This window comes from Gallus gallus, chromosome Z (genome assembly GCF_016699485.2).
Source record: "Gallus gallus isolate bGalGal1 chromosome Z, bGalGal1.mat.broiler.GRCg7b, whole genome shotgun sequence".
Classification (NCBI taxonomy): domain Eukaryota; kingdom Metazoa; phylum Chordata; class Aves; order Galliformes; family Phasianidae; genus Gallus; species Gallus gallus.
The window spans coordinates 17,000,689-17,016,761 of NC_052572.1; the positions used below are offsets into that span (position 1 = coordinate 17,000,689).

General features: G+C 39.6%; 1 protein-coding gene across 1 annotated transcript in view; it reads left to right on the forward strand.

Moving 5' to 3' along the window:
• Positions 1-10,990, forward strand: part of SNX18 (sorting nexin 18) — an 18,812-nt gene extending 7,822 nt beyond the window's left edge. Inside the window, exon 2 of the mRNA NM_001389646.2 lies at positions 9,385-10,990. Coding sequence (NP_001376575.1) covers positions 9,385-9,638 — 254 coding nt within the window. The 3' untranslated portion in view covers positions 9,639-10,990. The remainder of the gene's footprint in view (positions 1-9,384) is intronic.
• Positions 10,991-16,073: the final 5,083 nt, after the last annotated feature.

Sequence of the window (16,073 nt, forward strand, 5' to 3'; positions counted from 1 at the left end):
ATTTTAATTAAAAAAAAATGAAATCACACTTGGCTTAGCCCCCACAGCTTTTGCCTTATCAACAGACTGGAGCAAATAAATAGCAAATGCTTCCTACACAGAGAGGCCATGAGGATGAATGTCAATAAAAATTATTTTTAAAACATTAGAAATGCATTTTAAAATTTTGAGTGAATGCCTCATGAAGTCGGTGACAATAAGTGTAACTTAACAATCTGCTCAGGTCTTGATAGTACCTTTGGGCTGTCCAGCCTGTTTTGGGTAGGTATACATCACATGTGGGCAGCTTCTCTGGTTGTGATGAGCGAAGCTGCCCTTTTTATGTCTGCATGGAATGTGAAAAGCAATGTGAAAAGCAGATTAATGCTTTGGTTTGCCTTGGCTGTTTGTATTGCAAGAAGGAGTCTTCTTCACTTTGTCCCCACAGAGATTCTGCAGCACACAGATCTCTAAGAGAGGACATTTAAATGCACTAGGGAGAAGTAGAGCAGGATCTGCATTTGATTTGCATCTCTACTCTTCTTGTATGAAGTTATGTGAATGAGCCATGCATGTTATATTTGCTCATCCTAGGACAGTTGTAGAACTATGCAGATGGTGGTGGGCAATCAAACACCATGAATTGTACTCATTTTTAGCATCTCTTCTGCCTTTTTGGAGAAAAACATCCACAAGCAGGTCTTTCAAAGCAGGGATATGGCAATAGGTGAAATGTGCATTTATACTTTCCTTGATAACATTGTAATGCAGGTATTGATATGTATTGTAAGCTATGTTCTCCTTTCCATACATATCCCATAAAATTCAAGAAAATTTTGAAGCTACTGCTTAATATTGGGTTGCTTTTATCAGCTTTGGCAATACCTTATATTCATCTTCTATAGATTTGGAGTGCTTGTTGTCACTCTTGATTGTAAGCTCGTAAGACATGCTTAAAGTCACTGAAAAGTTTCATCTCAGTAGTTGTGCGAGTTGCAATTGCTTACATTTTTAAGTGCCTGCCCAGAAACTGTTCAGTTACTTACGCAATGTTACCTGCTTTTTGAAGGGCAGATGTATTGCATTTCTAACAACCAGCTTGATTTTACAGTTCATGCCTTTCTGTACTTTTAGCATCAGCTAAAGTGCTGTGAAAGCAAACCTCCTTAAATTGGAGATAGCTTGTACCTTCCAGCAGTTCTGTCTTTGAATTGGGTAAAGCCTTTGTTAAGGAATGTTTGACTCTTAAGCTGTGATGCAAAGTGCTATGTTTGTGATAATGGAAAGCAGTGAACACCATTTAGCTGGATTAAATTCCTGCTGACAGTCCTTCTCTCAGGCATCATTATAGGTAATGTATAGTCAGAGGGAACACTTGCAAGCACATGCTGCAGTGCTAGAGTAGGGCTGTTTCTTTGCTGAAAATTCTGTCTGCATATGATACATCTAAAATATGTTTATCTTAAAATTGCTACATCCAACCTTTGAAAAAATAACCTTTCAAAAAGTTTTCACAATTTTTACCTAGCAGTGTGTTTTCTGTTAATGGGATTTTGCAAAGTGCTTGTAATTCAATTGTGTTTGTGTCCTTTGTTTTGCCATCTTGTTCTCACCTCCTGTTATCAACATTTTTAAAGGCAAACGGTGGCGTGTGGCTTCTTTAGTGCCCCGACTGGTTCAGTGTAACATCCTTGCTGGAGCTGCTAGATTTATCTGGGGCACTCTGGAGTCAATGTGCACCTTGGCAATGTGATCATGAACGCATTCAAGTATGATAGCAATCCTTGTTTCACTGGATAAATAGATGGGCCATACTCTTCCTATGTGTGCACACCAGTGTGAAGCTATATCTGCAATAATTTAATCAGATATTAAATATGGCTTTTTTTTTTTTTTTTTTTTTTTTTAAGATTGGAGTTAGGCATGTATAGTATCCATTAGCACTGGTATTTCTTTAAAATTGAATGACATTTGACACTGTGCGTTCTAAAACCATCATTAATCAGGTAGTAGGAATTAAATTGATGTGCTTGCTAAAACCAACAGAGACTGGGATTTGTCAAGTTTCTGAAATCCAGGGAAAAGACTGCTTTATTTTTGCATGATATCTGCATTGTGTAAACCAGAGCATGGTTTTATATGAACTGAAGAATATATGTGAGTGACAGCTTTCAGTGAGCTTTGCAGCAGGGTAGCTGGAAGAACAAATGGTTCTGTCTGACATTAATAATACTGCAGTCAGTCAGCGTTAGCCTAGATGTTAGCAGAACATTGTGATTTGTGAGCCTAAATTTATGGGACAGTGTTATTCAACTCTGATTTTTTTGGGCAGTGGGCATAATAAAAAATATTTCCTGCTTATCCTTAACTGTTGATAAGCTGAATTTTCTAAAAGCATTCGAGCCACTTTCCCATACAAACCCTTTAATGCTAAAGTAATCATCATTTTAAATATTTTGCCTTAAATTTCTGACTTACTTTCAGGATGAAAAATAGAACATCCTTAAAAGAGTTTTCCTCCATCAAGGAGAATATCATCATTGAATTAGAAAGGTTGTTTTTGAAAACTGTTTTGTGTTGACACTTTCAGGAAAGACAAGTAACTTCCTTGTTTTGCCTTTGATGTTTAAGATTGCTTGCTTTTTTTCTGTTTAAACTCTAAAACCAGATTTCAAAGTAGGGGGTTGTTCCTTCATTAGTTACAGTAATGCTGCATTTTCCCTGTGACCTTCTTTTATGCAGTTAAGTCTGTACTGGAGAAGGCTTCTGCTTTTAATTTCAGGGGAATTCCCATTATACTGCTTTCCATTCTAAATCTCTGCCAGAAAATGTAAAGAATTTGCAGAATCTTAACTTAATGTAGGCTCCTTTCGTTAATCTGTGCTCACAGCATTCTTAAGCAAATAATCTGTCAGTGTAATAAAATCTCTATTCTACTACATGTTATTTCATCATTTTGATTTGAACCAAAAGGGGGAAGTTTTCGAGCTTGCTTTAGAGTGGGATTCCATGTGAGGTGTAATCCCACCTGATGCTGCTGCTCCTTCTCATGTGTTGTAGCTCATCATTGCGTAGCCATGAGCTGAGCTGGGTGGAAGTGCTGAGCCATCAGTAATGCTAAGCCCCATGGGCTCCCTCCACTCCAGGCCCAATGTGGTGCTCTGTGGAGTTACTCACGGCAGTCATCCTCATGCAGTGATGTAAGCAGGATGGCCATGTAGGTGGCTCAGCTTGGCAGCCATCAGCCTGACGGGGGGAGACCTGCGCCTTACAAGGCTGTTTGTTTCAGGAGGAGGGTAAATCAAAGCTGCACCTACATGTGTGTGGGCTGCCTGGGGTTTGCTGCCGGTCTTTCACCAGAGAGCTGTATTTAAAAAAAAAACCTCATTATCAGGTTCTGTGTTAAGGAAAGAGTAAACTCATTTCTTGTTACTTTTTCTGTTTTTGCATCCTTTTATGAAAGCCACTGAAAGTGATGTGAGGTGTGTTACTTCTCCCCTCTTTTAGAGATCATGTCTCATAATAAAAGTAAAGCAAAGGGAGTTGGTGTTTGTAATTCTCCCTTCAGTAGTGAGTGGTGTGCTTCAAAGACCACTGTAGATGCCTATGTTGCACAGTGTAATATGATGGGTGGCCAAATGGCATGGAAACACAAGTTATTCTGCTTCATAGTAAGTGATGCTCCAAATCTTATTTTGTTGTTTGCAAACAGTTGGAAAGCAAAACTGAACGTATTACACAGGTCGTTGCATTGTCACAGGATTTCTCAGATAAAACTGCTGAACAATCCCCTTTGTTAAACCCCAGAGTTTCTGTGAAGAACAGTGTTCTCTGACTTCGGCTTTCTTCCCTCATGAGGGAGCCGTCCTTCAGAGGAACCTTTGTACTTTGACACAAATTCTTGGGGGAGGCTGTCTCATCAAAACTTGTTGGCCAGAGGACTTCTCAAAGGATGCATTCAGGAGCCTGCTGCGCTTTGTTTGTGCCACACTTACCGCTGATACAAAGGCCAGAACAATCACGTTCCCCACATTTTTCCACCCTGCCATTCTTAGGGCTACTCTCATTCTCAGTGCTATTTATGAATGGAATAAATGTGGATTTGTGTTTGGGGCGGCTGGTGTCCATGTGCAGCATTTCCATTGCTCCTTCTCACCTGCAGCAGGGCCAGCAGCTCCCGCAATGCTGGGGCTGGGTGGTGAAAGAGCAGCACGCAAGGAGCAGCATGTGGCTTTTCCCCCAGCCACATTAGAGATATATTTCAGAAGACTCTTCTCTGAAATGTGTCAGGAAGAACCACAGGGTTAACTTCTTTCCTTCTATGTCTTTCGTTCTTTTTGTATTTTGTTCTGTTTTTCAGTATTTCTCTAGCATGAGGTATAAAGTAAAGAATAACAGAAGTATAGTGTTTGAAGGAAAGTTTTGTAGTGTTGTAACAGTTTACACATATGTCAGTTACTTGTGAATGAAATCTATTTTGTTTCAGTTTAGCAAAGAATCACAGAATCTTAGGGTTGGAAAGAACCTTTAAAGATCACCTCATTCAATTCCACTGCAGTCAACAGGGTCACCTACAGCTACATAAGGTTGCTTAGAGCCCTGTCCAGCCTGGCCTTGGGCATCTGCAGAGGCAGGGCACCCATCACCTCTCCGGACAACGCTCCAGTGCCTCACCTCCCTTATTGTAAAAACTTCTTCCATATATCCAATCTCTCCTCCTTTAGTTTGAAAATAATTTGTCACTAAGTGAAGGAAATATTTGAATATATATAATTCCTATTATAGTATGTTAAAAGTTAACTTCCTTTCTTCTACAGTCTATGTAAGTTTTTAAGTTCAGAATTTTGGACTGAAATACTGAAGACATTGATACATTGGTCATACACAGTCGAGAGCATGACTGTGAGATGCAGACATGCCTAACTTCACAGATCCTCACTGCTGATGCACATTCTGTGTTTTAGCCATCTCATCTCACATTGCAAGCCCACTGATGTATGAAGTTAAATCCCTGCTATTTAGATTGCAATTTTGTAGATCTTTTTCAGAGAAGCGTGATACAGTTTTGAGCAGTAGCACTAATGACTGCTTCTATTCTTGAAGAATTGAGCAAGCCCAGCCATGAAACAGATGTCAATTGTACTAAGCACTGTACAAATACAAAGCAAAAAGGGGCACCTGCCCCAGAGAATTCCCCTTCTTGAGGAGGACAGTGAGTACGTGCTCATGTGTCGGTTTGAACCACTCCTTGTTTGACTGCTTGGACTATCTCAAAGCATTTTTGAGTGTGATAAAACTGCAGTTGATTGGGAAATATATTGTTTGACTCAAACCAAATTGCTCTCTGGTTGAGGATTTTTTATTTTATTTTATTTTATTTTATTTTATTTTATTTTATTTTATTTTATTTTATTTTCCTGAATGTATTTGATTTCTTCTGCCTGATTGCAACCTCACACTTGCACAACCAACTTCCTTACTCAGTATACTTCTTTTTTGCCTAGTAATTCCTCTGCGCCTATTTAAATTGCTGTTTGTATAGCGTGTTTCACAGCTTGGGACTATTTATTTCTAGCAGAGTCTTTGTTGTCTCTGTCTTCATGGCTGCTAGCGCATTGCTATAAATGTTCCTTGTTAAACATGTTCATATCATCTAGTGTTGTCTAATCTCGTACTTCAAAGCAAGTACTGAAACCTGTGAGTTTCTAAAAGCCCTTAGCAGCATTCAGCAAGCAGCACTATCTGTTTAACATCAGGCTTTGGGGAGATGAAAAACAGCATTCGCATCTGCTCTTCCCTACCTTTAAGAACAGAAATTAATGTAGCACAGCTTTTTGCAGTGTCTGCAATCCAAGCTGTACTTGCTGATGAAAGGTAGCCCTGGTCCCTGAAACCTCCTCTCTGGACAGAAGAGCTTTTAATCAAACCAGAAGGTTTTGTGCACAGGGAAATCTTTACAAGTTTCAGCAAGCATCAATGAATGTTAGTGGATGCCATTTTTTTCTGCATGGAGGAATGCAGTGGCACTTCCTTTTCTGATGCCATTTTATCAGGCTGCCCCTTTGCTGCCGTCTGTGCTACAGCAACAACATGTAATGGAATAATGGCAGGAAGGTTCACCCTCTACTGCCACACCACCAACATCTGCCTCTGACATCTTGGGCCAACAGAATACAGCAGGAAGCATTACCTTCAGAGCAGCACTCGTAAATTAGGAGGTGCCTCTTTTGGTGCTTTTTCCCTAAACTGTGGAAAAGCCTTTTCTAGTGCTGCCAGAATTCTGTGTGTTTGATTTTGTTTGTTTCTTTCTAAATACACCTTTTCTGTTTTGGATCATCCAAACCAACACTTGATGTTCAAATTTCTGAGTCCAGGAACCAGAAGACTAGAATGGAATACATGGAAGGGACCTGCAGAGGTCATTGATCCCACCTGCAGGGGCTGTTGCCCCTGATCAGGAGGTGCAGGTGTGGGCGAGAGGGTCAGGAGGGGCTGGTCAGGCCAGGGAAAGGTGCAGATATTACTGTTATAAAAGCTGCTTGCAAAGCTGTGCAAGCTAATAACATTCTTTTTTTCCTAAGATTTGCTAAACTAAAGCTTGCAAGCTTCAGTAGATTCTGAGTTAGTTGAAAATTCTATTTTTAAATGCTTTTATGATTAATTTTTTGTGATTACATTACTTTTTAAATAAAGCGTGGGGTTTTTCCCTGTGTTTCGGGAAGGTTCAGTGATTCTTGTAAAATAACCTCAATTTTTCCCTTTATGAAGTTATCTTAAGGTTAATTTTTATTTTTTATGGTTAAGGTTTTACTGATAATACAACATGTCATTTAAAGGTACATGAAGAAAAAAACAAAGGGAAGTCTGTGCTTAAGTATATGTATAATCCGCAGTTGTAGTCTGTGTAGATTTTAAAGCAAACTCCACTATAATACCTGCATGAAAACATCTGTGTTCTGAGAGCTGTATTAATGGCTGCAAGTTTTCTCTTTGGATTCCTTTCCCTAGTTATAAACCCTTTTATTTTTTTTTGTTTTTTATTTTTCTATTTTAATTGGCAAACAAGTCATAATGTATAATATTTGTAGTCTGGAGGGACTGTTTGGCAATTAGCATGGTTATTATTGATGTAAAATAATCAGAAGATTATGCATACCACATGAACTTAGTTATACTTTCAGCTGCTGATGCTGTAAATTTCAGTATTTTTTCATCCAGTTTAGTCATCCTAGAAATAACATCTAAAGTTGTTTCCCACATCACAACCAAGGAGTTGTCGTATTTATTTAACCAGCTCCATCTGGCTCCCAGTAAGTCCCAAATTTCATTTTTTTCACAGCCTTGCACAGATTCCTCCAATGCAAACAGAATGGGAAAAAAATTGCCAAGCGTGTTTTTGTTTGCTGAAAGAAATGTCCTTATTGTAGAATTCAATATTTTTTACATTGTGTCCTGCCTCACGGATTACTCAGTCTTTGAAGGAGAAAAAAACAGTCTTCTGGCACAGACTGGTACCCTGCTGCTTGCCTCTGGGGGGGTTTCTTGGTTTTGTTTTTGGGTGAGGTCCATGAGCTGTAGCAGCGGGTGCCAAGCTTTTAGCTGCTGTGCCTGAGGGCCATGGTGCTGGGGAAGGTGTGGGTGTGTTAAGCTTTACCAACCACCCTGCAGGAACCTGGGAGCCATTGGTCAAATACTTGCACGTTAGATGATGCAGTCTTTAATCTAAACTTGCTTTGCTTATACATTTCCTGCCACAGCGGCAGGAATGGTTCCTGTGGTCTTAGTGCAAACTAGGGAGTTCCTGAAGCTCCTGAAGCACATACCAAGTCTGAAACTTTTTCCAAGGTCCACCATCTCATCAGGTATTTTAACTTGCCTCTAGTAAGAGTTTACAGTGGTCAGGCATTGCAGCTGGCTTCCCAAGGAGGTGGTGGAGTTCCCATCGCTGGAGATATTTAAGGGACATGTGGACATGGTGCTTAGGGACATGGTTTAGTTGTGGGACTCAGTGGTTAAACAGTCTTTTCCCACCCAGAAGATTCAGTGTTTCTGTGGGGGTAGGAAAAGGATCAAACTACACTGGGCTGTGAGAAATGCTGGAGCAATGGGTGTTCAAAATATCTTGTTAAAGGCCATAGGAAGGAAAGGGTGGAAGACAATGTTACCACAGCAGAACTATGTTTTTACTGGTGAATAGCATTTAGAACATAAGGGGATTCAGACTGATAAGAAGACAAAATTACTCCCCCACAGGAATATTGGAGGTTACCTTCCTTAAAATACAGAGGTAGAGAGGCTTCTCTGTTAGCTTGCTGACTCCCTTCACCGCAGGGAGTACAGAAAAGCATTTCTTCAAGGCAGTGTAAAGAGAGTCCTGTCCATGAACTGTAGTCATTTGTATGATATAAAGTGTAGTACAAAAGAGGGAGTCATTTGAGACATTACAGCTAGAAACATAGAGTCATAGAGCAGCTTAGGTTGGAAGGAATCTTAAATATCATCCAGCTCCAACCCCCATGCTGCAGGCAGGTTTGCCAGCCTCTAGATCAGGTTGCCCAGGGCCCCATCCAACCTGGCCTCGAACACCTCCAGGGATAAAAGTTATGACAAATACGTATAATGGACATTTTTTGGAGAAGACTAGAGTGTACTGGTCTGACTATTCCTAGTTTTATGAATAAGTACATAATTTCTAAGGGTAATAAGCTGTTTTTCTGGGAAACTGAGCTTGTGAAAATTAGTATTAAGATTCACCTTGGTGTTCTATGTCACTGTGTACATATGGTGAAGTTTTTGTGGGATGTGTGCTTTAATCAGCTGTTTGGAAGAGGAAGGTTCCTGTGCTGTACTTTTTAGCATCTCTTACAAGGCTGTGTTAGTTCTGCCTGGACTTCTGCAGCCTTGAAATAAACTTTTAGATTCATCAGTCATCAGCAATAATTTGGGGGTATCTGTACTGTAGAAGCAGAATGATGTGTTGTTATTTTGTGCATTCACATCTCCTTTTGATGTTTCACAAAGACTGAAAGAGTTCAACGCTTCAGAAGGACAGACTTCTGAATGATGTTATTTTTCTGGTGTTAATGTAGGCCTAAATCTAGCTTTTCTACCTTTTTATCTCACCGTCAGTGTATGTATTAATTATTCTCTGAAAGACATGATCTGATATTTTAAGACTGTGAAATAGGCGTGTTTTTCACATACTGACTTTTGCAAACTAAAGCCTTGCTTTTTTTAAATGATAGAATATTCTGTGATTTTTTAATCTGGAAGAGTTCTTCATTCATACACATAAATGCACTCAGAATAGGCTTTGTACACATTCTTGTTATTAAATGATTTTGCAGTACAGCAAAGTGTAAATTGTTCTCACAGTTAAATTCTTCTGTTCTCTTCTTTACACAGGAGCCCTCACCAAAGTAAAGGAGAGTAAGCGGCATGTGGAAGAGGGGAAGATGGAGCTCCAAAAAGCAGAGGGCATTCAAGAACGCTGTAACATTATTTCTTTTGCGACCCTAGCAGAAATTAATCATTTCCACAAAATCCGTGTGAGGGACTTTAAGTCACAAATGCAGCATTTCTTGCAACAGCAAATACTCTTTTTTCAAAAAGTGACACAAAAGCTAGAAGAAGCTCTTCACAAGTACGACAGCGTTTAATCTCTGGACTTTGGTTTGTGGACTTTGCTCAGTATGAACATGACTTAAGCAGCGGAACAAACTCTGCTGCTGTTAAAGAGCTATTACCAGTGGTAGATGTGGTACAAGAATGGTTTGTGTTACTTGGAATCAGGATTTTATCTCTGATTATGTAGGAAGGAAGCAGTTATAGGGCTATGTAGTAGAAACAGTACCACGCATTATAACTAAGTTATACTGTGTATGCCTACACTACCATTGTAACTTTTTTGAAATAATGAATATACTATTTGCCTTATTGCTTTTTGAAACATGGTATTTTAGTGCATACTTTGTAGACCTCAAAACCCTTTGGGTCTTTAAGGAAGTTGGCTAGATAAAAGCCTGCTTCAGCTGCCTTTTTACTTTCCTAGATTTGGATTTCCTAAATTCAAACGACTCTCTGTTTACAGATTCCTACTAGAGCAGCTATGTGATTCTGTGCCTTTAGACTCTATTTTTCCTTTTCTAGTAAGTCACGTTTTTATGATTGAATGAATGAAGGGTTGATGCCTATGACAAGAACTGATTGTGAAACCTCATATTAACTGGAAAGAAATGAGCTGCCATCCAGTTTGCACAGCAAGTACTGTCTTATGACAAACGTTGGCTCAAAAAGTAGAACTTAAATCTATTCAGACTTTCCCTGAAAGTGGAGACTACTTGTTACATGTACTAGGATGTTAAGCACATATACAACAGTACACCACTGAACCCCCTTTCAAAAATGAATATCACGCTGAGGGGGATTTTCGTATAAAGCATTACTGTGAGTGGAAATTTGAACTAGCCTAATAACAGTGATGTTTATCATGGGGATATAAATGCAGGCTATGTTGATAGATCTTTTGTAAGTAGGAAATTATTTGCTCATTGTTCAGTTGCTGATTCAGTTTAACTTCAGACTTGCATCTACATTGCCTGTTGTCTAAGTTGGGACTCCACTGTGATTCATTAGTCTACTATAAGGTTACAAATTTTCAGGGATGTTCAGTAATATAAATGATCTGAAATAAGTCTTGGCTGAACTGACCTGGAAAACAGGTGGCATGTTTATGTTTATAACACTTGTCTTAATTTTTGTATAAATATTTTTTGACAAGCAGGGTGCATTTATATATATGTAAACACTATATTTTAAAGAATTTTCTGGCTTATTTCCCTTGAATTAAGTTTGAAGTTTGTGTTTATAACCTATTGGTTCCCTTCTTATAGGTCAGTATCAGAAGGGGTTTTTATTTATCCTATCCTTTTCCTCCTAAACAAAAATAACACAACCTTCCAAGGAGGCAAAATCTCTTCTCTTCTCTTCTCTTCTCTTCTCTTCTCTTCTCTTCTCTTCTCTTCTCTTCTCTTCTCTTCTCTTCTCTTCTCTTCTCTTCTCTTCTCTTCTCTTCTCTTCTCTTCTCTTCTCTTCTCTTCTCTTCTCTTCTCTTCTCTTCTCTTCTCTTCTCTTCTCTTCTCTTCTCTTCTCTTCTCTTCTCTTCTCTTCTCTTCTCTTCTCTTCTCTTCTCTTCTCTTCTCTTCTCTTCTCTTCTCTTCTCTTCCATTAAATTAATCACAGATAGAATAAACAAACAAAGACCTGGAAAAGGAAGTTAAGCAATAGTTACCTTAACATACAAATCATTCCTCACCTATGCAGCAGAAATGTCCACTTATTTCACTTGATCATGTTGGGTTCTGTAGCTTTAACCCCACACCTATTTTTCATATGAATAAATATGTTGGTTGCTCTGAAAGTAATACCTCCTATTCCTTGGAAACTACAACAGATACAGAGAGCACAGTAACACTATTTGATAGAGGAATTTCCAAGCTAGAACACTATATTTCAACACGGTCACCACTGCTTGCCATGCATTTTCAGTAGCCAGAAATGAGAGCCTTCATGCTGCATTTATATACATTGGCACAAACAGAGATGACCAAATGTCACTGTTGCCACTGCTGAAATGCATCACCCACTGCCTCTGTATGCTCACATCCACTGTATAGGCTCTATAAACATTCTGCAATCATTGATGAATGTCAGGGTGCCATTTTTTCTGCTTGAAGGAATTCAGTGGGACACCTTTGCTTCATCCACACTTCCACATCAGACGCCTTTCTGACAGACTGCCCTGTGCTGCCATCCTTTTCATGGCAACAGCATGTAACAGAATATTGGTGGGAATGCTGGCTACTGCCATACCACCAACACCCACCTCTGATGTCGTGGGCTACCACAATAAAACAGGAGGCATTACTTTTGGAGCAGCCCCTATACATGAATGTGGTTTTGGTTTTAAGATTCACCCCAGAGTGTTTGGCAGATTGCTATATTGACTACTTGTGTTTGGCAGTGCTCCTAATAGTCAAGTACAGAATGATGAAGGGGAAAAATCACACTGTTTGTAAAAGAAAGGACAATCAGTGAGGAAATAATCCATTTGCAGGCTACTGAAGGAGTGCTGCAAGCATCAATGTTGACTGTAACATAAGGACCATAATCATAGGGCTGACTTGCTCTTTATTTTCTTCATGGTATTTCATTCTGCATTCAGCAATCACCACCTCCTGTAACAGCTCTTCCCACCTCTGCTCCAACTTCCTGAGTCGTTTAACTACCTGAGCCAACAGTGAGCCAGGTTTGAGCTGTTACATGGCTTATGGTTGCTTAAGTCAGATACTGTTTTGTTAAATGATTTTGCAGTAATTAGATCAAACTACAATCAAAGTAATTATGTGTGATGGTATTAAGACCTGATCAGAAATCGATCTTGGTCCAGTTGAAGTATTCTAGGAAGTTAGTATAAATGAAATGTACATGTCCATGGGGATATTAAGCTGTGATATGTATACAACATTATCAGACAGGTACAGTTTTCCCAAATAAACTGTCATGGCCTTCACCTTACTTTCTCATTTGTGATTTTTGGGGGGCAAGGAGGATGGGAGTGTGCTAATTTGTTAAACCTGATGTACCAAAAAAAACCTGTCAGGAATCCTGGATCTGAATTGTTGCAGTCTGAACAAATAACTCTCATCCACATTAGTGTCTTTTCTCACAAAGCTGGGGTTAAACTGTGGTGGAGCCTGAGCTCCGTTCATGCTCACTGCACTGTGTGAGAACTGCAGTTTTAGTTTTTCTTGGAAAAAGAGTCGCACTGATCACCTGTAACTGAGATCTGAGGTCTGAAGGTACTCTGCAGGAAGGTGAATGTGTATTGTATGGGACTGTGGAAGCATCAAAGGCAATCTATCTAACACAACCTGCTAAATAAATAGATACGGAGGAGAGGAAGGTAGTTCCATATCAGGATGTTAAACGCATTTGTTTTATTCTATTCCTGTAAGCTGTATTTGATGCACCACAATTTTTGGATTGATGGTACTACAATGTATTTGTCGGGGTAGAGGGAAGGTAAACTGAAAGCTGTAAGAAAATTCACTGAGGTATTGGTTTTGGTGAAAGTGCTCCATCCAATGAGAAATGTAGAACAAACCCATCAGTGGAATACAGCTACATATAATAACCTGCAAGCAGAAAGGAAATAATGTTTCTATTTAAGTTTCAAGTTTTTGATTTAGACATTAACAGCCTGCTAAGGTGATTAAATAGGTTCCTGTCTCAGCCCTTCGTTTGCATGGTGCTTGCAAAGAAAACAGTTGCCTGTTTTGTGCCCAGTGTGTATTTTCTAGGTTCTCCCTACCAGTTTCAGAGTCCAAAGGCAGAGTACATTTGATTTGGGAGTGTTGCATGACCCAGCTTAGAGAGATCAGCACTAAAGTTGTGGTGATGAAACATTCAAGACAAACACCAACAAAATCTAGAAGAAAAAAGATCAGAATGGAAGTACATGTTGCATATAAAATTGATATGCTTTTATATGACATGAACTGCCTGCACAGAAAATACCTGCATTATTTTGTGAGGCACAGGGTGTCTTTCTGGTGGTCTACAGACCCTGCGTGCACTCCCTGATTATTTTCTCAGACTTCTACTGATGCAGCTAACAACTTCCCTGCTGGTTGTGTGCTCCAGCTTGAATTCTTCAGGGAAACTTAAATGAAAGATATTTTTGAGAAGACCATACAACTAAATTAAAATAAAAAGCTTTTTTTTATTATTATTTTATTTTTTTATTTTTTATTGCTCTCTTGAACAAAAATAACAGTTTGGTTTAGTTTTGTTGTAATTTGGAACGAGGACTTGATATATGGCAGAGTCATTATCTGTTGGGTGCTGCACTGCCAGTGAAATTTTGCCCAAATATTTCCAGGTTGAAAAGGTTTCTTCAGAACCATTTATGCTGAACGTTGACTGATATTTTTCTGTAGTTCCCACTTACTTCAGTCTGTCATTTTTTCTAACCTTGGTTAGCAGCAGAGTTCCTCTGTAACTGTTTTTTCCCCTCATCTGGAAAGGGCTGAGCATCCCAGAGCAGAAGCTGAGCAAGAAGCTGCCTGCAGATTCTGGCATAGCTGCTCAGTACCTGGAGATGGGAGGAGAAAAGCAGCAGGCTGGTCAGCTAGGCTCTGTCAAGGAGGGTGTTGCCTGCATCATCATTACCTCTTTTGCACCTTTGGTTGTACTGTGCACAATGAGAAAGAACGAGGAGGTTCTTCAGTCTGCAGTGTGGTGCTCAGACAGCTAGGCTTTACTCCTGCCTTTATCCCTGTCCTTCTGTGCAATACAACCCCCAAAAGTAATTTGTACCACTTATACCAATTTTTGTGTAAACTTGAGTTTAAAGCCAAGAACACAAAAAAGTGCTGGGCATTCACAGTTTTCATGGCACATTGCAGACATTCTTCTTCGAATAGAGAAAATAAAGCAAAATGCAAAGGAATTTGTTTCTCTAAGCAGACCACAATTTAGAGGACACTTTTCCCCTATCAGCTGCAAAAGGAGAAAAATAAACTCAGCTCGTGTTGCTGGAATGCTGCTGACAAGTTCCATGAAATAGTTTTCAGACACTGAATTATTATGTTTTTTAAAAATATGTACAAGGTGCAACTATTATTTGGGAAATAAAACACGAAGCCATGTGTAGAACACCACTGGAAGCTCACTTGGTCACTATTCATCCCGTGAACTGAAGGAAGGGAAGGTGTTATCAGAAAAAATCCTGTGTGGTGGTATCACTGCTGCACAGTATGGACACATAGTCACAGGGAAGCGGAACTGAAGAGCAATGGTTGCCTTTCTTCTGACATTTCCTAGGTTTTGAGATACCACTTCTGTAGTTCTGGTGATTTCTCAGTGTGATGTAGTAGGTAGTGCACATAAAATTATAAATTGGTGATATATACAGAAGAAATAGAAGAAACGTGATCTCACTTTGCTTCAGAGTTATTCAGTTGACAGCAGAGCTCAGACACGCATGAAGATAATACACAAGAGTTTTGGATACAATAAAGAAGCTGTTATTTTCTGAAGCTAAAGGTATTTCCCACCCTGTGTCTGATAGCCTTGCTGCTCTGCAACTCTATCTAAAACTGAGCAGATAACGTGGTTCTGCTCTGAACTCCAGGAGAGCTTTTTTCTTCTTGACTCCTCTGGGAAGAACACCAGACTCTCCGTGCTGAGCCAGGCAGTGCCCAGCCCCGGGTGATCCCTCCTTTGCTAGGGAACACCTCAACCCAAGTTACAGAATTTTACGGAAATTTAAGAAGTTAGCTGTTACAAGGCTCTTTCTTTCATTTTTAATAAAAACCTGTGGCTGTTTTGAGAAATAAGAAATTGCCATTTTAAACAAAGCATGTGAAGGAACTTGGCTTGTCCGGGTTTTTTCCCACTACTTTTAGGAATAGGAAACCACCCTCTGTTAGAAGACAAAATCAGGAATTTTTAAGTCAATAATTTTCTTATTTGATTCATATAATTGTCCCTAACAGCTAGCCTTTTACTGATGAAATAACACTGCAGGTGAGGAGAGTAACATAAATATACCAAGAAGATAGAGGCGAAGTAGTATGAAGTTGTCTGCATTGAATTAGGGTGGCTGTACTTCTCACAGTCGGTATGGATTCACCCCATGTTATTTTTTAAGATGTTTTTTTCTGGAAAAGGAAAAAAAAAAAAAAAGATTAGTTTTCTCAGTAAAAGTCTTGTTTTAGTTACTAGGTCTTCACTAAGAGTAAGTTTCGTCCCTGCTCTGCTCCCGAGGAGCTCCTGGCTGTCCCAGGAGTGCACCCTGGGGATGCAGCACAGCTGCTTGTTGCTCAGCACCTGTGAAGGAAGCTGCATTCAGGGAAAAGTTTGCTGCGACGTTGTCCCAGCTGGGTGCCGTGCTGTGAAGCTACAGTCCAGAAACACAGTGCATCCGCTGGATTCACTCTGAAGACTGGCAGTGCTGATGAAGGATTGTGAGCCTGGTTACTAGCTCAAGCACCTTCTTTAAGTCTTTAATTTGAAAAATTCAGCATATG